General features: G+C 48.5%; 1 protein-coding gene and 1 pseudogene across 1 annotated transcript; both read left to right on the top strand.

The window, feature by feature from the left end:
- Nucleotides 1-653, top strand: LOC137214884 (UPF0193 protein EVG1 pseudogene; annotated as a pseudogene).
- A 5,868-nt stretch (nucleotides 654-6,521) lies between these two features.
- Nucleotides 6,522-8,889, top strand: SIGLECL1 (SIGLEC family like 1). The gene is made up of 3 exons (XM_067720757.1): nucleotides 6,522-6,546; nucleotides 8,358-8,639; nucleotides 8,786-8,889. Exons 1-3 carry the CDS (start codon nucleotides 6,522-6,524, stop codon nucleotides 8,887-8,889), a joined length of 411 nt encoding a protein of 136 aa, XP_067576858.1.
- The last annotated feature ends 14,384 nt before the right edge of the window (nucleotides 8,890-23,273 follow it).

The following is a 23,273-nucleotide window of genomic DNA, read 5'->3' as shown; positions in this document are numbered from 1 at the left end:
ATGGCTTCCCAGGAGAGGGTGGAGACAGTGACCAAAGGAACTGGGTTCTGGCGCTGCCCCAAGCCAGCCACTTACACCCCAGGGACCTGCGAGCTGCTCAGAGTGATGTTGAAGGAATCCAAACTGACACACTTCCAACAGCGCCACATCATGGACACCATGAAACGAGGAGACACTCTCCCCCTACAGTGCAGCCCAACTTCCAGCTAGAGGGTCTTGCCTTCCAAGCCGCCGGCCTCAGCCATCTGCTTGCCTCCCATCCAGGCTGCCCGGTCCCACCTCTGGACTGCCAGCGTGTGCCAAGACAACGGGGCCTACAGCCGGGAGCAGCTGAAGCCTCAAGCCACCCGAGATCTGGAGAAGGAGAAGCGAAGAGTCCGAAATATTTTTGCCACCAGGAAAGAGCCAGAGGAATGGAAAAGAAAGCCCCTCCTATGCGACAGGAGGGCCCGGCCCCTGAGCTGGACCGGTGTGAAGAATTCGTGAAGGAAATCCAGGAGAGGAAAGAATTCCTGGCTGACATGGAGGCCCTAGGGCAGCGCAGACAGTACCGAGGTCTCATCCTTACTGAAATCTCCCAGAAACTACAGGAAATGGAAGACCTTGACCACAAGAGGAGTGAGGAACTTAGGAAGGCTCTTGCCACCACTTAATCTGCCTCCGGAGGGGAGCGGGGGAACCCAACCTCCACCACTGGAGCCCACCCCCTTGCCAAGCAGGGTCATCCCCAGGTCAGCCCACCCACCCCAGCCTTCAGCCATGTAAATGGTTGTATAGCACTGCCCCCACCTAGGGTACCCTGGACATAGATAGCACCCTAGAAAATGGACCGTGTCTCAGAAAATGAGCTGATTCTCCTTGAGACTCTGCCCAGGGATTCTCAGTCAGCTGAGCCTCTGAGACCAGTCACAAATACAGACACATACACACACACAGTGACTCTTTTCTTGGGGAAAGAGCCACACACACAGTGAAAGAAAGGATCCAAGTCTCACCATCTTGGGTGTGTGTCTAAGGGCATCCACTGGGCCCCCTTCCCTCCGCCTCCCCGACTGCGTGTCCCTGTGTCCAGCACATTAGGTTTCCTGAACTTAGTAATGAATATGATTCTTTTCCTCCTACCTGTCTTAGGACCTACTTATTTGACTTCTTACAGTTTGGGGCAAATATTTAACCAGTATGATCAACTGGCTAATAAAACATATTTAACATGAAAAAAAAAGAAGAAGAAAAGAAAAGGAGGAGGAGGAGGGCAAATTAAACCTGAAGCAAGCAGAAGGAAAGAAATAAGAGAAAGCAGACATCAATTAAATTAAAAACAGAAGCAACTGACACTGCAGAAATACAAAGGATCATGAGAGATTACTACAAGCAACTCTATGCCAATAAAATGGACAACCTGGAAGAAATGGACAAGTTCTTAGAAATGCACAACCTTCCAAGACTGAACCAGGAAGAAATAGAAAGTATGAACAGACCAATCACAAGCACTGAAATTGAAACTGCAATTAAAAATCTTCCAACAAACAAAAGCCCAGGACCAGATGGCTTCACAGGCGAATTCTATCAAACATTTAGAGAAGAGCTAACACCTATCCTTCTCAAACTCTTCCAAAATATAGCAGAGGGAGGAACACTCCCAAACTCATTCTATGAGGCCACCATCACTCTGATACCAAAACCAGACAAAGATGTCACAAAGAAAGAAAACTACAGGCCAATATCACTGATGAACATAGATGCAAAAATCCTCAACAAAATACTAGCAAACAGAATCCAACAGCACATTAAAAGGATCATCCTCAATGGTGAAAAACTGAAACCATTTCCACTAAGAAAACACTCCCATTTATCACTGCAACAAAAAGAATAAAATATCTAGGAATAAACCTACCAAAGGAGACAAAAGACCTGTATGCAGAAAATTATGAGACACTGATGAAAGAGATTAAAGATGATATAAATAGATGGAGAGATATACCATGTTCTTGGATTGGAAGAATCAACATTGTGAAATGACTCTACTACTCAAAGCAATCTACAGATTCAATGCAATCCCTATCAAACTACCACTGGCATTTTTCACAGAACTAGAGCCAAAAATTTCACAATTTGTATGGGAACACAAAAGACCGCGAATAGCCAAAGCAATCTTGAGAAAGAAAAATGGAGCTGGAGGAATCAGGCTCTGGGACTTCAGGCTATACTACAAAGCTACAGTAATCAAGACAGTATGGTACTGGCACAAAACAGAAATTAGATCAATGGAACAGGATAGAAAGCCCAAAGATAAACCCATGCACATATGGTCACCTTATCTTTGATAACAGAGGCAAGAATATACAGTGGAGAAAAGACAGCCTCTTCAATAAGTGGTGCTAGGAAAAATGGACAGCTACATGTAAAAGAATGAAATTAGAACACTCTCTAACACCATACACAAAAATAAACTCAAAATGGATTAAAGACCTAAATGTAAGGCCGGACACCGTCAAACTCTTAGAGGAAAACACAGGCAGAACACTCTATGACATAAATCACAGCAAGATCCTTTTTGACCCACCTCCTAGAGAAATGGAAACAAAAATAAACAAATGAGACCTAATGAAACTTAAAAGCTTTTGCACAGCAAAGGAAACCATAAACAAGACGAAAAGACAACCCTCAGAATTGGAGAAAATATTTGCAAATGAAGCAACCGACAAAGGATTAATCTCCAAAATTTACAAGCAGCTTATGCAGCTCAATATCAAAAAAACTAACAACCCAGTCCAAAAATGGGCAGAAGACCTAAATAGACATTTCTCCAAAGAACATATACAGATTGCCAACAAACACATGAAAGAATGTTCACCATCATTAATCATTAGAGAAATGCAAATCAAAACTACAATGAGGTATCATCTCACACCGGTCAGAATGGCCATCATCAAAAAATCTACAAACAATAACTGCTGGAGAGGGTGTAGAGGAAAGGGAACCCTCTTGCACTGTTGGTAGGAATGTAAATTGATACAGCCACTATGGAGAACAGTATGGAGTTTCCTTAAAGAACTAAAAATAGAACTACTGTACGACCCAGAAATCCCACTACTGGGCATATACCCTGAGAAAAGCATAATTCAAGAAGAGTCATGTACCAAAATGTTCATTGCAACTCTACTTAAAATAGCCAGGACATGGAAGCAACCTAAGTGTCCATCAACAGATGAATGGATAAAGAAGATGTGGCACATATATACAATAGAATATTACTCAGCCACAAAAAGTAATGAAACTGAGTTATTTGTAGTGAGATGGATGGACCTAGAGACTGTTATTCAGAGTGAAGTAAGTCAGAAAGAGAAAAACAAATACCATATGCTAACACATATATATGGAATCTAAAAAAAAAAGAAGGTCATGAAGAACCTAGGGGCAAGACGGGAATAAAGATGCAGACCTATTAGAGAATGGACTTGAGGACACAGGGAGGGGGAAGGGTAAGCTGGGACAAAGTGAGAGAGTAGCATGGACATATATACACTACCAAAGGTAAGGTAGATAGCTAGTGGGAAGCAGCCGCATAACACAGGGAGATCAACTAGGTGCTTTGTGACCACCTAGAGGGGTGGGATAGGGAGGGTGGGAGGGAAGGAGATGCAAGAGGAAAGAGATATGGAGACATATGTATATGTATAATGATTCACTTTGTTATAAAGCAGAAACTAACACACCATTGTAAAGCAACTATACTCCAATAAAGATGTTAAAAAAAATTAACCTTCCAGAATTGGAAACAACTAAATTTTCAATAAAGTGGCTTTTTCATTAAAAAAAAAAAAAAAAAAACAGAAGCGATACAGAAAAATCGGTTGAAACCAAAAGCTTATTCTTTAAAAAAAAAAAAACTCAATAAAATTGATAGACCTTAAGGAAACTGACTGAGAAAAAGAGAGATGACACAAATTTTGAATACCAAGAATGAAAGAGTAGTTATAACTACAGATCCTAAAGACATTACAAGGATAATAAGGAATATATTTTTCAGAAGAGAACCTTTCTAAGCACTGGGAAGGACACAAAGATGTATTTGATGTAGGGCCTTTTCTCAAGGAGCTGACTCTTGGATAGATTCCCTGGTAGGGTATTTCATCAGTTTCCCAATGAAAGCAGTAACCAAATGAAGAAGCGTGCAGTAGACTGTGCAAGTTTTTGTAGCGGCTCCACAAGGCTGTCGGGGAACAAGGATCCCTATACTGTTGTCAATAATTTCCTCAGCCTGTGGCTTTGATCTACATGGTTCCTCACGGTCGCCAGATGGCTGCTCCGCTTCCAGTATCGCATCTATATTCCAGGGAAAAAGAAGAAGAAAAGCAGCAAGAAGAAAGTAACGGTGCTAATATCAGAAAACCAGAACTCCCCAAACGACTCCAGCAGATAGCCTCAGACATTTGGTATTTCAAGTAGGCAAGTCTCTCAAGATATTTGCGTAATAATAAATCTAACAGCAGAGTCTGTGGTTTTATTTTTGCATTGTTCACGTGGGAGAAGAGAACAGAACCGTCCTACAGATAGGTATACAATTTAAGAAACAGAGATGTCAATTACAATGTTATTGTTACCAGAGCAAAAAATTATCAAGTAAGACCACTGGTCAGAATTCCATTTTATTGGGATATCATTTTCATAAGACATGGAATAATTTCTAATGTCTTTGGAGTATCGTAAGACTGCTTTGTTTGAATTGTTCTTCCAAGGGTGGACTTATATCAACAGAGAACAGAACAAATCAGTACCAGTCTTGAATATTCATATGAAACTGTATATTGCAGAGGAGAACATAAATTATGTTCTTATAAACATTCTCGGTTTTGCACAATATCAAATCAGATTCCCTGAACCTTTTTATGACACAAAACCGTATCTTTTGATTTATAGCTGCAGGGGAAGGGAACATCTTCAATTCTTTCTGAGACACATTTCCTTTATCGTGAACACTTATTTTTAAAAAAATAGAGCTCTCAAATTTCATTAGCTAGTATTATATGCAAAAAACAGACCTTCAGAGCTCAATTGTGATGGCAAAAAATGGGGTAACGGCTGAATGGACTTCTATTTGGTGATAATAATTTAATAGCATTTTTCTTGTACTTGCTTCATTGGCCAGAACTCTGTCACGTGGCCAGCCCTAGATGTAAAAGAGGAAGGGAAATAGGGTTTTTTTTTTAAACTGATAACATCACCACCTGAACAAATTTGAAATAATAAGAACATACAAGACGGTAGATATCAGGCAACTCTTGGGTTCTGCCTGAGACATTGCTCTAAAAGAGATGAATATATATAAGTGCTGAAGAAAGTCTGAGAAAGGAGGCTTTTTTGTGGTTGTGAGGATCCAGGAAGGCTACCAGGAGGAAGTCACATTTGACCTGGGCTAGAAAGAGAGGTATGATTTGAATGTGGGCAGAGGGGAGAGTTGCAGAAGGATGCCATGAAAAAGGCGGTGGCCCAAGTAAACATACAGAGGTAGGAATGCACGGAGTAGATGTGGTATATATGTACACATACTTGTTTCTCTTAAGCTTGCAAAGAATGGCAGAAAGGGGAGCAGTAGAGATAGGGCAAGTGTGAGCCCAAATCATGGACAGCCTTGATGCAAGGCAAGGGAGTTTGGAATTTATCTTGCCAGCCGTAGAAATGTCTTTTATCACTCAAATGTCTCTTAAATATACCCCATCCTCTCCATCCCCCATAGCCACTGGGCCAGCTCAGACCACATCCTCATTCTCTTGAACTATTGCTTCCTCCTCAATGCAGACCATAGAGACCTTTATAACATCCACACCTGTTGCCTGCCCCCCCACCATGGTTCAAAACGTTTCCATGATTTCCACGACTTCCCCATTGACTTGCGAAAAAGCCCAAGCTCCTCGGCCTGGCATTTGAGACCCTTTAAAGGGAGAAGGGGCTGGGAGTGAAGACTAGAGGAAAGAGAAGAAGGAAGACATGGTCTTGAGACTCCACAGAGAGTCACGGGGAACCTTCCCTGTCCCTGTTCCTGAAGCTGCTCAGCCTCTGGTCCCATGAGGCTCCTAATTCACAGGTGGATGGACCTTAAGGGTGATTGCAGAGATAAGAATACCCAGTAAACAGGGCTCCCCTGGTGGCGCAGTGGTTGAGAGTCCGCCTGCCGATGCAGGGGACGCGGGTTCGTGTCCCGGTCCGGGAAGATCCCACATGCCGCGGAGCGGCTGGGCCTGTGAGCCATGGCCGCTGAGCCTGCGCGTCCGGAGCCTGTGCTCCGCAACGGGAGAGGCCACAACAGTGAGAGGCCCATGCACCGCAAAAAAAAAAAAAAAAAAAAAAAGAATACCCAGTAAACAGTGAATTTATTTCTACCTCCACCTTCTGCTTCTAACTGCTTCTCCTCTCCTGATGCATTCCAAATCCTGCCCTCCAGGACATGTGGATCTGAGATCAAGAATCAGCAGCATAATAGGTCCTGATCCTCTCTTGTCCCTGAGAACCTGTTGGTGCTGATGGTACTACCACTGTTACGGTTGGGTAAGTGGAACGAGAGGCCGGGTAGGAGGTGGTTGAGGAAGCCAAGGAAGTGCTGGGATGGGTGTGGCTGCGGGGGTGGAAGCTGGGCTGGGCTGAGGTCAGGTGAAGAGGTGATGACCTAAAGAATGATAAATAATACGTAATAGACATCTTCCATGTGCATTTTCTGTGCTTGCCACTGTGACCCACCCTGTGTCCCATTTTCTCTACCCAACAACTCCCTGAGGAATTACAGTCCCCATTTCACAGATGAGGAAACAGTCTTTGGGAGGTTAAGCAACTTGGCCAAAGTCACTAGAAATTTAGCTAGTGGAGTGCTCAGCTCTTCTGACTCCTAGTTCCATTTTCATGCTGTGCCCAGGCACTGTAGAACCCAAATGATCAATGTATCCACATCTGCTCTCTCAACACCATCCCCTGTGCTGTGGGTGCTGTTAAGTCTTGGAGAAGACAAAAAGTATGGTGACCCAGAACCAAGTGTATCGAGATCCCCAATGTGATGAGCTGGGGACTGGACTTCACGTGTGGGAAGCCAGGGTCCAGCCTCATGCTGTTACTCTTTTCTCTATGACCTCAGGCAGGGTCCTTAATCTCTCTCTCTTTTTTTAAAAAAAATAAATTTATTTATTTTAGGCTACGTTGGGTCTTTGTTGGTGCGCGCGCGGGCTTTCTCTAGTTGTGGCGAGTGGGGGCTGCTCTTCGTTGCACTGCACGGGCTTCTCCTTGCGGTGGCTTCTGTTGCTGCGGAGCACAGGCTCTAGGCACGCGGGCTTCAGTAGTTGTGGTGCACGGGCTCCGTAGCTGTGTCTCGTGGGCCCTACAGCACGGGCTCAGTAGTTGTGGCTCACGGACTCTAGAGTGCAGTCTCAGTAGTTATGGTGCACGGGCTTAGTTGCTCTGCGGCATGTGGGATCTTCCCGGACCAGGGATCCAACCCATGTCCCCTGCATTGGTGGAGGATTCTTAACCACTGAACCACCAGGGAAGTCCCTGTACCCATTTTTCTGATTTGAGAAACTACGATACAGAAATGATGCAACATGACCAAGGTTACAAGATACAGTTACTACCAACAACAAGAGAACTAAAAAATACCCAGCAGACCAGGTTGGGCTGGTGCAGCTTGGGAGTCTTCAAGACCACCCTCAGGTTCAGTAACTCAAAAGGACTCACAGAATTCAGCAGAACTATTCTATTCCTGGTTACAATTTATTTATTTATTTATAAATATATTTTTTTCTTTATTTATTTTTGGCTGCGTTGGGTCTTCATTGCTGCGCACAGGCTTTCTCTAGTTGCAGCAAACAGGGGCTACTCTTCGTTGTGGTGCACGGGCTTCTCATTGCAGTGGCTTCTCTTGTTGCAGAGCACAGGCTCTAGGTGCGCGGGCTTCAGTAGTTGTGGCAAGTAGGCTCAGTAGTTGTGGCTCGCAGGCTCTAGAGCACAGGCTCCGTAGTTGTGGCGCACGGGCTGAGTTGCTCCGCGGCATGTGGGATCTTCCTGGACCAGGGCTCGAACCCATGTCCCCTGCATTGACAGGCAGACTCTTAACCACTGCACCACCAGGGAAGTCTCCCCTGGTTACGATTTATTATAACAAAAGAACAGAGACTAAAATCAGCAGAGGGAAGAGCACACAGGGCAGGACCTAGGAGAGACCAGACACCCGTTTCCAGTTGTCATCTCCCAGTGGACAGCGCCCCTCCTCTCCCAGCAACAAAGTATGGGAAACTCACCAGACCTTGGTGTTCATCCTGGAGGAAGCAGAGAAGTCAGGATGCTTGCTGACCCTTGACGTTTCTTCCCTACAGCCCCCGCCAGTCTGCTTTATTTTTCTTGTTCCTTGGAGAAGACTCTGCAGTGCAGCGGTTCCTTCCATGGGCTCCCCACGCCCTCCCTGCAGTGGTTGATGGGAGGTGCTCCCATGGGTCTGAACAACATGAATAACATCTTCCAGGTGACTTTTAGCATAATTGCCCCTTGGGCCAACAGCACCATCACCCTCCTCGGGGAGCCTGAAATAACCATGGGCTTCCACTGTGAGGGGAAGGACCGATATGGCATCCATACTTCAAGCATCTTCCTCATACCAGGTAAGTATACAGGGGTCTAGTTGCTGGGCTAGAACGACACCACCTAGGGACCAGAATGAGGTTGGGTACAGAGCCAGAGGAAAGAGTATTGGCTCAGAATTTACAGCCTTAGGAGAAAAACTACTCTCACTTCCCTCTGATTCCAGATAAGAATTCAGTTTCCAATGCGTTCGTGAAAGGGCTGGTCCAGGGCGTCGTGTATGGACCCATTGCATCAGCACTATTCTCCTTCCTTGTTCTCCTTGCGTGAGTATCAAGTTAAAATTCAACAGCAAGGGGACTTCCCTTCCCTGGTGGCGCAGTGGTTGAGAGTCCGCCTGCCGATGCAGGGGACGCGGGTTCGTGCCCCGGTCTGGGAAGATCCCACATGCCGCGGAGCGGCTGGGCCCGTGAGCCATGGCCGCTGAGCCTGCGCGTCCGGAGCCTGTGCTCCGCAACGGGAGAGGCCACAACAGTGAGAGGCCCGCGTACCGCAAAAAAAAAAAAAAATCAACAGCAAGCCTTCCCCAAAGCCTACCACATTTATTTACATTCTTTCTTTCCTTCCTTCTGATTCTTCCAGTTAATTCAGCTCTGTCAGTTTTCTTGGTACAGACGCTTACATCACTACATTTCAGCCATTCTTCTTTTCCAGTTTTCCATTTAAGGCTATAAATTTCCCTGTAAGCATGACTGTAGCTGACTCTCACAAGTTTTACTACAAAGTCTTTTATTATCTTTTGGTTTGAATATCGCTAATTTCCGTTATTATTTTTTGACCCATAGAGGTTTTTTTAGCGGCATCAATATTTTCTAATAATCCTCTTTTCTTTATTTCTATTTAAATCCAATAAGGTCAAAGAATATGTTATGCATGATTTCAGTTCTTCATTTCTTTGTGACAAAGTTTTTGTTTCGTTTATATAAGTAAATATTCCAATGTGGGCTTGAAAAGACTATGCATTCTATGCTTGTGGAATGCAGTGTTTTATATAAATATTATATATATGTACGTGTATATATGTGTATATATATATATATATATATCCTTTAAAGCAAATTTATTAGTCATGTTGTTTAAATCTGCTCGAGCTGTACGGTGACTTCTGCCTGGTGCCCTTCCCTACACTTCATCTCCCATCCCTGAACCCCTCTCTTACCTGGCTGACGTTTACTCATTGCTTAGGACTCAGCTCACAGCTCTTCCATCATGTGCTCCAGGAAACCTTCCCTGGTACCCGGGCTGGGTGCCTTTTCAGGGCCCTCATAGCCATCTGGGCCTTGGGGTATTAGCACTAAAGGTTTCACTCTGATATGACTAAGTGTGGATATCTTTTTTTGTGTGTTGTTATATTTGTTTGGCCTCTTTAATCTCTGCTTTGGTGTCTTTTATCAGTCCTGGAAAAGTCTCAAACATTCTTTCATATATGCCTCTGCCCTTTCCTTTCACTATGGGATTCTCATTTAATATTTCTCAAACCTTCTTTCTCTTTTTTTTTCCCTCTAACCTTGTCTCCTGTATTTTCCGAGGACATAGACAAGTAAACAAGTGCTGTGTTAGAGGCCGGCACAAGGAAGATATTAAGGGAAACTTACCCCTTCGGTATCTCCTTATCCCTTGGGAACAAGCATCAATACTGCCCAGAAATCCCTCAGCCTACCTCTAGTCAGCCCTTCCCAGCATAGCACTCTGTCAGTACTACAAATGTTTTCCTTTTCCCCCCAACTCTCTTATCTCCTCCCCTCTCACTCTTAGCAATAAGGTTTCCCTACTTCGCAGGAAAAAAGCAGCTCCCCAAACCTACAAAGTTATTTCCCACTGGCACTGATGATTTACTCCTTGCCCTTTTCAGAGAAAGAGGCATCCCTCTTCCCGTCCAAGGTTAGTCCTACCTCCTTTGCTTGGGAATCCTTCTCGTCCACACTTCATTAATCATTCCTCCTGTCTCTTAAATTATCAATCACCCTCTCTTCACTGGCTCTTTCTCTGAATTATATAAGTATGTCCAAATCTCTCCCACCTCAGCCCCACAAACTCCTTCTATGTACCATCCAGTGTTTGGGGTTTTTTTTTTTTTTTGAGAGAGAGAGAGAGCTGACATCCACTTTCTGATTCTCATCACCCTCACATTCTCCAGTCCACGTCAATATGCTCTCCAGCTCCGTGCCCCTGAAATGACATTGTCTAAACCAACCAGTCATCCTTATTCTCAAAATCCAATAGCAGATGTTCTTTTTCTGGTTCACCTTTAAGTGACATTTATCACTGGGTGGCCATTTGTGATTGGCTCCTGCCCAGTGGCTCCTTTCCGGAGAGAAGAAATATGGCAAAACCATCTGCTGAAAGTGATGTGGGTGGGAGCAGGGTGAGGGGTAGAGAATGAAGAAGATGGACAGTGTTAGGTGTGGTTAGGATAGCCACTGAGGAGAATTACTGGGATCTGGACAAGGACAAGGACAGCACTTGGTGAGCAGCAGCAAAGTCCCAGCAGTGACTGGAGATTATTAATTTTTTTGGAGATCATTCATTGTTAGTGGCAGTAAGCGGCATTGCCCTGTGATGTTTCCTTCCGCCAGTGGTCATTGGAAAGAAAGAGTAGATGGTGGCATTAATCTAGGTTTGGGTCTTTGCAGGCAGGGTCCCATGGAAGGCTGATGGGGTGGGGGAAAGGGAGGCAGGGAGGCTGGAGGGACAGAGCACTTCAAGTGGGCAGCCAGTTGTACCCTGTGGGGTTGGGAAGGAAGGGAAACCAAGAGGGTCTTCACAGGTGCTAGAGAACATGGTGTCTTGGCCTTGAAGTTTCCACCTGTGGGATCAAAGAAGAGGAACATGAGATTGGAATGAGAGCACAGGAAAGCTGATGGAGGAGAACCAGGGAGAGCATGGGGCATTGGGGTTCATATTTTCACAGGTGGAAAACCTTGGAGGATAACGGAACCTTGGTGGTTACGAAGGGAGATAAGTCGCAGTAGTCAGAACTCTTCCAGTTGTGGGTGACAAGAGCTGAACTCAACGCGTTCAAGAGAACTCGACAACAGTTCTGGTTGCTTTGTTGTCATAATCCCCCGGCCCTACTGCTTAAGCCATGATTTTAAGCCATGACCGTTTTAGCGTGTCTTACAATTTCGTGGATCAGGAATGTGGGTGGGACCCAGCTGGATGATTTTTCTGCCCTCCTGTGGCATCTACTGAGGTCACGTGGTGGTAGTTAGCTAGCAGCTGGGCTGGGCTGTGGCATTTTGATGGGGACAGTCAGAAGATTGCTGGGCCCCTCCCCCTTTCCAAGGAGTCTCAGGGCCTCTCATCGTGGTCTCTTCCAAGGCGTAAGTTGCCAGTCCCCTTTAGGGCTAGACCTGGAATTGACAGTGTCATTTCTGCCATATTCTTTTACAAAAAGTCGTAAGCTAGTCAAGATTCAAGGGGAGAGGAAATAAACCCCACCTCTCCATGGGAGGAGGGCCAAAAACTTACAACTGTGAAAAGACTAAGGGGACTCTCTGTACACTGATATGCACAAATATGCCAGGAATATTGAGAAAGAAAAGGGATGCAGAAGAGATTTCTCTAGGGAATGCCCTGATGGTCCAGTGGTTAGGACTCCGTGCTTTCACTGCCGAGGGTGTGGGTTCGATCTCTGGTCGGGGAATCCCACAAGCTGTGCAGCACAGCCAAAAAAATATTTTTTTAATTAAAAAAAAAAAGATTTGTCTATAAAAAAAATTGCATACATATCGAGACTTTAGGGGGGCAGGAGAGAAGCAGAGGGAAGGCACAGTCATGAAGGGCCGCCAGGCTGGAGGGCTGGGGGACTTTGTGCCAGGGGACACCGGGGAGCCATGGGAGGGCTGTGAACAGGATGCTGGGAAGAGGGTCCAGGCCAAGAGAGTAGGGACTTGTATCCCCATTTGAGGGGAGGCGATGCTGCTCACAGAACCAGCAAACGGAGGGAAATTGGGTCTTCTGACCCCCAGCCCGGGGCTCCTTCTGGGAACCAGGGGGAACTGAGCACAGCATTAACCACGGGGCTCATTGCCTTAGAATGAAGATGCGTAAGTGGTGGGAGGAGAGTCATATTCCCATGGCCAATGAGGCCCTGATCTTCAAGAAACCAGAGCTGCTGGAGGAGCCAGAAACACCCAAGGAGTCTGAAGCTGAAACCTCACCTGCTTCTGTTACAGGTTAAGTCCCTGGGCTGGGCTGCTGCACAGCTGAGGCCACCAGAGGGCACTCGTTAGACACAAAGATTCCCAGAGCCCCCGGGTACCTGGCAACCGGCCGGGAGAACCAGGGCTCAGCCTTAGCAGAGCATCTGTCCGCTTCTTCAAGCCGAGGCCCCATTCCAGTAGCCAAGCCCCCTGTGCCCCAGATGGTGACGACCCTGAGGGGTCCCAGCCCCACCTGCTGCCCCGCCCACAGGCAGCCCTTGCCCCACCAGGAAAGGAGAGCAAAATCTAGAAAGGGGCTTATGAGTCCGCTTGTGCTGCCATAAGAAAGCACCACAGACTTGGGAGCTTAAACAACAGAAATTTATTTTTTCACTATTCTGGAAACTGCAAGTCCAAGATCAAGGTGTGGGCGGGGTTCATGCCTTCTGAGGCCTCTCCCCTTGGCTCGCAGACAGTCATCTTCCTCTTGTGTCCTCACGTGGTCATCCTTCGGTGCAGGTCTGTGTCCTATTCTCCTCCTTATGAGGGCACCAATCCTATTGGATTAGGGCCCACCCACGTGACCTCATTTCACCTCATCTCTTTAAAGGCCCTGTCTCCAAACAGAGTCACATTCTGAGGTGCTGGGGTCTAGGGCTTCAACGTACGGATGGGGTGAGGCGGGAAGGGACACAATTCAGCCCATGACAGAGGCTTCAAGGAGCTAATGGGATCCCTCCGTTTGTGGGAGACCCTTAAAGGGGAGGGGCTTGCCCACGGCAGAGGGACGCCAGGATCTGTGTCTCCCACAGTCTAGGGCTCTTGAGAGCGAAAGAAGACCGCAGACACGTGAACTCCAGGACAGATCAAGCCCAGCGCGTGGCTCACAGCCGCCTAGATCCAGTGGCCCGGGGAAGACCTGCGTAGGCCGGCAGGGCAGGAGCGGCGGCTACCGTTCAGAAGCTAAGGCCAGAGGCCCTGCTCAGCACTCACCCATCCACTGGGCAGACACCCCCCTAGGCCTCCTGTCAGCCCACACACCTGCTCCCTGCCCTGGAGGAGCGAGGTCTGGACCGGCCTGAGTCACCCAGGAGCACAGGTGAAATACAAGAACCCTGCAGGGGGCAGTACTAGGCTATGGACTGTTACCATGGCAGAGGCCCCATGGGGCCCTGTGAACCAGAGTGACAGTGACCACCAACCACGTCCAGCCCCAGCATTCTACAGGAGAGAAACCGAGACCCGTAGAAGGGAAATGAGACCCTATAGGCCCCTCTGCAGGGACTCTGGGGATACTCCCCATTCCCACATGGCAAACGGGGAAACTGAGGCTCACCGCGCCCCAGGCCACACAGCAAGACCTTGCCCTGCTCAGGACCCCTGGGTCCCTGGAACAGCTGTCCGGGTCCCTGATCATTTTCTCCTGACCTTATAAGCCTCCAGTGCAGAGGCTGCAAACTCAAGCCCACAGGAGCCAGGCAGCCTGGGGGGACTGCATCCACCTTGAGAGCAGGTGCCCCACCTGAAGGGGCCGCCCCGCAGCCGCCGTCTCCACTCCCACGCCTTCCACCACCCACCCGCCCCGAGCAGCTATAGGATCTCTATGGCCGGATCTGCGGGGGGGGGTTTCCCCAGAGATCCAGATTTCCGTGGGAAATTTCTGGATTCAAACATGTTGGTAATCGAGACCGTGTTTTTTAAAAAACAGCATGGTCCCAGGAAAAGCCATATGTGGGCCTCTCATTTGCAAATCTCATCAGAAGCACAGACGCAGAGGGGTCTCCCTTGATCTCAACCCAACCCCTGCCAACAGGAGGTGTCCTTATTCAGAATTCAAACATCTCAGGCCAAGCGCAAACAGAACCCCGGGCTCAGGGCTGCGAGGATGAGAACGAATTCCCGGTGGAGAGGGAAGATCCAGGAAGTCACTCAGCCGTGCTGCCACAAACGTCCCCGGAGGCCTCCTGTGTGCCAGGCCCCGGAGTGAGGGCACGGCGATGAGTCGGATCCAGGTCCTTGCCCGCAACGAATACAGGTTGTCACAGCCTGCGTGGTCAGGGGCTGTGTACAGGGAGCCTCTGGGAGGGCGGGGGGCCGGCACTGGGGAAGGGGGGCTTGACCTCACCTGGGGAGCTGGAGCGTTGCCACCTGAGCTGGGAGGGGTGATGGCAGTCCAGGCACAGTAAGACACAGGATCAAAACCAGGGGGCTTGGAGCGCTCCAGCCAGGGCAGGGCAAGCAGAGTGTCTTGGCAGGGGGCAGACGACAGGGAGAAACAAGCCAGGAAAGGTGCCACTGGCTGGGCCTGGATGAGGCTCCCTGCAAACAGCCCTCAACCTTCACCCAAGCCACTCTCAGGCGAATCAAGGAGGGCTGTGCCTGGCCGGCTCCCCCCACCCTCCAGGACGAACCGGGTGGAGAAGCCAGAGCTGGGGTATTGCATTAAAAAAAAAATTATATATATGCAGCTTATGAGCTTATGACCTGCTAACTGGGGAGGCAGAAGCCACCCGTACGGGGCTGGCACATGGCTCCCTCAGCGTCCAACTCCCGCTTTGGGGAAGGTGCGGTTTCAACAGCACCCGCACAATGCTGAGTAGCGTCACAGGATTTTGGTGACCTACAGATCCTAGACGCAAGAGGGCGCGGTTGAGCCGGGGAAGGGCAGTCCTCCATCCCGGGGCACTGGCAAGCCCGAGATCGCAGGGTAGCAGCACCTATTACTTGTAAGGTGGTTGGGGCCAGGTCACTAACTGTTCACAGGCTTAACTCTAAGTGGTTTTTTTTTTTTTTATAAATTTATTTATTTATTATATTTGGCTGCGTTGGGTCTTCGTTGCTGCGCGCAGGCTTTCTCTAGTTACGGTGAGCGGGGGCTACTCTTTATTGCGGTGCGCGGGCTTCTCATTGCGGTGGCTTCTCTTGTTGCGGAGCATGGACTCTAGGCATGCGGGCTTCAGTAGTTGCAGCACGCGGGCTTCTCATTGCGGTGGCTTCTCTTGTTGCGGAGCATGGACTCTAGGCATGCGGGCTTCAGTAGTTGCAGCACGCGGGCTCAGTAGTTGTGGCTCGAGGGCTCTAGAGCTCAGGCTCAGTAGTTGTGGCGCACGGGCTTAGTTGCTCCGAGGCATGTGGGATCTTCCCGGACCAGAGCTCGAACCCGTGTCCCCTGCATTGGCAGGTAGACTCTTAACCACTGTGCCACCAGGGAAGCCCCCAAGTGGTTATATTAAAAGGTGTCTTGGGAAAAACAAAGCGTGAACTTATGGCGAGCATCCTACACTCAAGTCCTTATCTAATGTTCAGACTCCGGGTGTGAGCAGAGTTATCACACTATAAAACACCTAGACACAAGTGGGAAAAACAAAGGCATTTTCCTCAAAAGTTGTTTTTCTCATTGTAAGAACACACGTGGCAACATCCTTGAGTTCAACTTCAAAGACCCCACACTCCATCAGTTAGGGCCTCGTGGAGTCACGGAGACGGAATTCAGGAAAAATTTTCATTTTCCTCCTGAGTGGGCGGCAGGGTGGGGATAGCAGGGAGCCAGCAGCAGGTCCATGAATAAAGATGAGGTTGGAAAGTGGATCCTCTTCCTAGAAGCGGTTCCAGGGCTAACCTTTTCCTCCAGAGTCAAGAGAGAGACACTAGAGGGCGCTAAGGGGTCAGGCACGGCTCCAACCCCAGGCTGTGTGACATGGGGCCAGGCACAGACTCTCTGCACCAGGATAAGAATCAAATGCTTGAAATGTAGTCGTGCACGGGGGGAGCCCCACGCAGAGGGCCCCCAGGAGCCTACAGCTCACCCCTTCTGAGCAGACATTTGCTGATGTCCACTGTTTTTCAACAATTCACGGGAAGGACTCACAGAACTCCGCAAAGCTCTCATACTCACGATTTATTGCAGCAAAAGGATAGAGATTAAAACTAGCCATGGGGGCTTCCCTGGTGGCGCGTGGTTCTAAGAATCCGCCTGCCAATACAGGGGACACGGGTTCAAGCCCTGGTCCAGGAAGATCCCACATGCCATGAAGCAACTAAGCCCGCCTGCCCCACATCTACTGAAGCCTGCACACCTAGAGCCCGTGCTCCGCAGCAAGAGAAGCCACCGCAATGAGAAGCCCTCGCACCACAACGAAGAGTAGCCCCCGCTCGCCACAACCAGAGAAAAGCCTGCGCACAGCAACGAAGACCCAAGGCAGCCAAAAATAAATAAATTTTAAAAATTTACTTTGAAAAAAAGAGCTAGCCATGGGAAGAGCACGCAGGGCAGAGTCCCAGAGAGGCCAGGAGCCTCCAGTTGTCCTGTCCCAGCGGAGCGGGGAGTCTGCGTGATCTCCCAGCAGCAACGTGTGACAAGACACACAGAGTGTTGTCGACAAGGGGTGCTCACCTGAGCCTCGACGTCCAGGGTTTTATTGGAGGCTGGTTATGTAGCTCTTAGTTTCCAGGGCCACCGCCCACCAGGATATCAAGCTGATACCACATGACTCAAGGCATCTCCCATAAATCATACTGTTAGCATAGACTATCTGGTGTGGCCCCAGGTCCCCAGATAAACAAACACATCCTTATCAGGACATTCCAAGGGCTTAGAGGTTCCCTCCCAGGGGCCAGTCCTCTGTTTAAAATGGGCAGGGTTTGGACAACCCAGGCCTGCTGAGTTAACCCTTCACTGCACACCTGTCTGAGGCCAGTTGGAAGTGCAGGAGATGCAGGTGAGTCAGCCTAGATGAGGACAAGAGTATCCTCCTCTGAGAGATGATGGGACTCGGTGGTTTAGGCAGTTTAGTGCCGACCTCTGAGCCTTGGCATTTCCCACTCACAGGGCCCTTCCCTGCCCCTCCTACACCCCTGGGTTGACCTGGGTCCCAGTCTGGACAGGGGGAGGCCCGTCTCACCTCTGCATCCATGCAGTGCTCAGCACGGAGTGTGGCACCCGGGGGGCTCGGGGAAACATTTGCTACATGAGCAACAGAAGGAAGGAATGAGAAACAGTGAGGGAGAGACAGAAAGGTGGAGACAGAGACGGAAAGAGACAGATGGCAACTGAGGTGGAGAATGACAAGAAGGCGGAGACAGGGACATAAACCAGAGAGAAAGAAGGATGAAGGGGAGATGCACAGAGGGAGAGAAAGAGGAGATCACAGGAAGACAGATTTGTATAAACCTCCTCTGTCCCTTCAGGAGGTGATGGCAACAGCCATGATCATGGCACTGGCCAGGACTGAGTGACCCAAGCCCTCAGCCCTTATTCACTTAACCCAGTGGCCCTGCGGTCTGGTCATTGTGACCCTTTCACAGAGGAGGAAACTGAGGCCCAGAGAGGTTCAGAAGCCTCCCTATGGTCACACTGCAAACTTGTGAGATGGGAGCTAGGCCCTCGAGGATGAGGACGCTGAGCTTCAGAAAGGGGAGGCTCCTTCCCAGGGGCTCACAGCCTGAGAGGCAAAGCCAAGTCCATTCGGGTGCACTGCCGTCTCCTGGCTGCTCCTAGGAGCTGGGCCCATTAGGGCCACTTCTCCGCATCTCCGAGACAGGCTGGAGCTTGGTCCTCCTCCCCAGAGACGAACACGTTCTGGTGCCTAGTGTTTCCTCCCAGACAGGTGGGTCTCAACCAGGATCCATGCTGCCCTTCCCAGGGGACCGTCTGGGTTGTCACGACATCTAGTGCGTGGAGTCCTGGGATGCTGCTTAACACCCTTCAACACACGGGGCAGCCCCCACCATAAAGAATCACCCAGCCCCAGATGTCAGCGATGCCAAGACTGAGAAAGCCTGTTCTAGAGGAATAGGATGGACCTACAAGCACATGTGTGTGTTACACATTTGCATGATGTACTTTGCTTCCTTTCACTCACAGAACACCACACCGTCTGTATCATTCACCTCACTCTTTACCAGCTGCCTATCAATGCATACAATGTATCAAACCAGTCCTTTGTTGAGTATTTAGGTAGTTTGTCCTCTGAGCACTGCAGACAATGCTACATTCAGCCGTTGGGCATGAATGAGAATACACCTGCAGGAGAAAATTCTGGATATGGACTTTCAAGGTTAAGGGTGAGGTACATAGTTTCCAGGGATGATGCCAACGTGACCTTCATAGAAAGGGAACCGATTTCACTCTTGTCGACAACTGCTATCGCCAACCTGGTGTGTTTCTGGGTCCTTTGAACTTTGCCTATCCAGTGTATGAAAAAATAGTATCTGTGGCCATCAGAATCTTTATTTCACTTGTTAGGTATGAAATGAAGCATCTTCCACACTCCTGAACCTTCTAAACATCATTTTCAGGGGGCTTTAGGCCTCGACTGTGAAACCCCAACAGTGTTAGGACAGCAGGGGTCCTGGCCGGAAAGAGACAGCCACCTCCAGTGGGATTCCTAAATAGACTTTGGGATAAAGGTACCATTCACAGAGGTGCGAGCGGGGTTAGGGATACAGGGATGGTAAGGCTCCTAGGAACCAGGAACAAAAGGAAAAGATTCCTTCCAGGTTCTGCTGTGTCCTTGAGGAACTAGGAGAGAAATGGTGTCTCTGAGGCCTTATTGAGAACCGGAGCCGTGGCCAAGGGGCCACCTGACAGGCCCCAACGTAGGGCAGCGGGCAAGGACCAGAGCATTCTCCAGCCACCCTTCAGTGTTCTGCCTGTGCCTCCCTTTGGCCAGACCCCCCTTGAGGTCAAAGGGCAAGTAAGCTTGCAGGGTATGAGAGTTCCAGGTGCTCCACATCCTTGCCAACACTTACTACTATCAATCCTTTTAGCCATTCTAGTGAGTGGTCCTGATTTGATTCCCCTGATGACTAATGGTGTTGGGTATTTTTTTCAGGTGCTTATTAGAAATCCTCTTTCTGTGAAGTATTTGTCCAAGTCTTTTGCCCATTTAAAAATTGAGTGGTCTCTTTTGTTGTTGATTTGTGGGAGCTCTTTACATTGATATAGTCTGGCTATAAGTGCGTTATCAGATACACATATGGCAAATGTCTTCAGCTGTGTCTACAGCTTTGAGGAATTCCTTTACTTTTTTACTTCTCTGCTTTTACTTCTCTATGTCTGTTTCCTCATCTGTGAAACAGAGGTAAAGATAAGACACACCCCCAGGGACATCGTAAGGCTTCAAGGAGAATGTAAAAATGTGCTCAGAAAGGTGCCTGCGTGTAGGAAGCGCTCATATTGTCAGCAGGCCTGGGATGGGTCATTCCAGGAAGAGAGAACCCTGTCCTCAACCTAAGCCTCATCATAGTGAAGCCATAAATGACCTTTTGTCAGGACCCCAATGGATTTTGTACAGGGGTGTGTTGGTACAATGGCTCTCAGACAAAAAGTGCTGATTTGTAGTGTTTGCCAGTTGCCACCGTGTAAATACTTCCATCATGTCCAATTTCAGGCTAACCGTGGTTTAACATCCATTTTGAAAATTCCTGAAAACTTAACCATCAGTTCTCACAAATCAGTGTGGCACACCACCAGCTCTTACACCACCTGGCTGTGTTACCGTAGGTGGGTCCCTTTCCCTCTCTGGATCTTCGTTCTCTCCATCTATCCAAATAGGGCTAGCAACTCATCAACCCATGCATACAGTACATATTTTCTGAGTACCTACGAGGTGTCAGTCACTGGGCTAAGCTCTGGAGATAAGCCTTGAACAAAAGCAGACAAAAACAAACAAACAAAACACCTGTCCTAGATGCTCGACATTGCTAATCACCAGAGAAATGAACATCAAAACCACACTGAGCTATCACCTCACGCCTGTCAGGATGGCTATCAGCAAAAAGCACAAATAACAAATGCTGGAGAGGATGTGGAGAAAAGAGAACTCTTCTCCACTGTTGGGGAGAATGTAAATGGGTGCAGCCACTGTGGAAAACAGTATGGAGGTTCCTCAAAAAAATAAAATAGTACAACCGTATGATCCAGCAATTCTACTCCTGGGCATATATGCAAAGAAAATGAAAAACACTAATTTGAAAAGACACATGCACCCCAGTGTTCATAGCAGCATTATTTACAATAGCCAAGACATGGTAGCAACCTAAGTGTCCATCAACAGATAAATGAATAAATATTCATATATGTATATATACGAATACTACTCAGCTGAAAGAAAAAAGAATGAAATTTTGCCTTTTGCAAAAACATGGATGAACCCGGAGGGTATTATGCTTAGTAAAATAAGTCAGACAGGCAAATACCGTATGTTATCACTTATATGTGGAATCTAAAACATAAAACAAACGGATGAGTATAACAAAACAGAAACAGACTGACAGATGTAGAGAACAAACTAGTGGTTACCAGTGGGGAGAGGGAAGGGGGGAGGGGCAAGATGGGGTGGAGGATTAAGAGGTACAAACTACTACGTATAAAAGAAATAAACTGGGGCTTCCCTGGTGGCACAGTGGTTGAGAGTCTGCCTGCCGATGCAGGGGACGCGGGTTCGTGCCCCGGTCCGGGAAGATCCCACATGCCGCGGAGCGGCTGGGCCCGTGAGCCATGGCCGCTGAGCTTGCGCGTCCGGAGGCTGTGCTCTGCAATGGGAGAGGCCACGGCAGTGAGAGGCCCGAGTACCGCAAAAAAAAAAAAAAAAGGAAGAAACTATAGGATTATATTGTATAGCACAGGGAATATAACCAATAGTTTATAACTTTAAATGGAGTATAATCTATAAAAATTTTGAATCACTATATTGTACACCTGAAACTAATATAATATTGCAAATCAACTATACCTCAATTAAACAAACAAACAAAAGCACAAAACCCTGCCTTAGCAAAGCTTACATTCTGGAAGCGGGAGATGGAGGAGAAGGGAAGTGACTGGAAACAAACAAGTGAACACGTGAAATAAGGGAACGGTAAAGGCTATGGAGAAAACAAAACCGATGTCACAGAGAGCTGTTGCATTGCGAGTGGGGGTTACTTTGGATAGCATGATCAACAAAGGCTTATTTTTTAAGATTTATTTTTTTTTATTCAATTTCTTTATTTATTTTTGGCTGTGTCAGGTCTTAGTTGCGGCACGCCGTCTCTTCACTGTCATGCGTGGGCTTCTCTCTGGTTGTGGTGGTGGATTTTCTCTTCTCTAGTTGTGGTGCGTGGGCTCCAGGGCATGTGTGCAAGGCAGTTGTGGCTCAAAGGCTCTCTAGTTGAGGTGCGCGAGCTCAGTAGCTGTGGCATGCGGGCTTGTCCCGAGGCATGTGGGATCTTAGTTCCCTGACCAGGGATCGAACCCACGTCCCCTGCATTGTAAGGCAGATTCTTTACCACTGGACCACCAGGGAAGTCCCAACAAAGGCTTCTGAAAGGTGAGACCTGAATGATAAGAGTCTTGTGCCAATCTGGTGAGAAGAGCATTCCGGCAGAGGTAACAACAAGTGCAAAGGCCCTGAGGTTGGAACAAGTTGGGCTTGTTCAAGGAGCCGAATGAAGGCCACAGCAGCTGGAGTTGAGTGAGTGAGGCAGTGCAGTAGCATCAGCTGGTCTATGAGTTCAGTGCTTGTGGATCTGAAGGTGGAGGCCTAGAGACCAGGGCATTGGCTGCTGCCTTCAGAGCAGTCATCCAGGGGAGACGTGACAGCTCAGGGAAGGGTGGAGTGGGAAGAAGAGGACAGAGTAGAGATCTGTTTTGAAGGTGGAGGCCGAGCTAGCTTCTCTTGCAGACAGATTGGATTTGGGGGTTGGGGGGAGGAATAGAGGATGGCTGTGCTTTTGCAGTTAAACAGCCCCTAGGGGGTGACTTCAAAACCTTCTGCCTCCAAGTGCCCCAGACATGGAGTAGGCTCAGGGATTGTTCTCTTGCCTCAGAGGCTAGATGGGGGCACAGGGGACAGGGATGCCTCACCTGGTGGGCCAGGAGGGAGGACTATACCCGGTAAATGGATGTATAGTGGGACCAGGAGGAAGAGCTAACTTCAGGTTGTTAGGGCACTGGGCTGAGCTAGCACCCTCCCCAGAATCTCCGTTATTCTTCTCAATAACCTTGAGAAATAGAGATGATTCCATCTTGCAGGGAAGACACTGAGATTCTGGGGAAAGAAGTGACTTGTCCAAGGTCTCGCCCGCAGCCAAGTGACTGAAAGAATGAGCAGTGGGGATTCTCCATACCTGAACCCTGGATTACCATCTCCCAAGGTCAGGTCCCCCCCCCCCCCCCCCGTCTCTCCCCATTCCCCTATTATCCTGGGGACGAGGGTTGGGATGGACGGAAGAAGGAAATTTCACCCCAAAGTTAGTGTTATTCATGAAAGTAGATGGAGAAGCGGAACTATGTCCCACAGGAAGAGGGGGCTGGGAGTTCTGATTCCTGGGTCTGGGGCAGGTGGGGACTTGGGGAGCAGACTCCTGGGCCTGAGGGGGCTGGGGGCCGGACTCCTGGGGTTGGGGGGCCGGAATTTCTGGGTCTGAGAGAGGATGAGATTGGGACCTGAAGCAGGAGGGAGGTGGGCTCCAGGAAAAGTGTCCCAGACCCGGGGTTCTAGGGATCCGAGGTGGGAAGCCCTGTGG

This window comes from Pseudorca crassidens, chromosome 20 (assembly GCF_039906515.1).
Source record: "Pseudorca crassidens isolate mPseCra1 chromosome 20, mPseCra1.hap1, whole genome shotgun sequence".
Lineage (NCBI taxonomy): Eukaryota > Metazoa > Chordata > Mammalia > Artiodactyla > Delphinidae > Pseudorca > Pseudorca crassidens.
The sequence above is the reverse complement of the archived record's forward strand: the minus strand, read 5'-3'. Positions and strand labels throughout refer to the sequence as shown.

Coding starts and splice junctions, on each gene's coding strand:
- SIGLECL1 (XM_067720757.1), top strand. CDS start 6,522: ATGGTACTACCACTGTTACGGTTGG. Junction 6,547..8,357: donor ACTACCACTGTTACGGTTGG/GTAAGTGGAACG, acceptor TCTTCCCTACAG/CCCCCGCCAGTCTGCTTTAT. Junction 8,640..8,785: donor AAGCATCTTCCTCATACCAG/GTAAGTATACAG, acceptor CTCTGATTCCAG/ATAAGAATTCAGTTTCCAAT.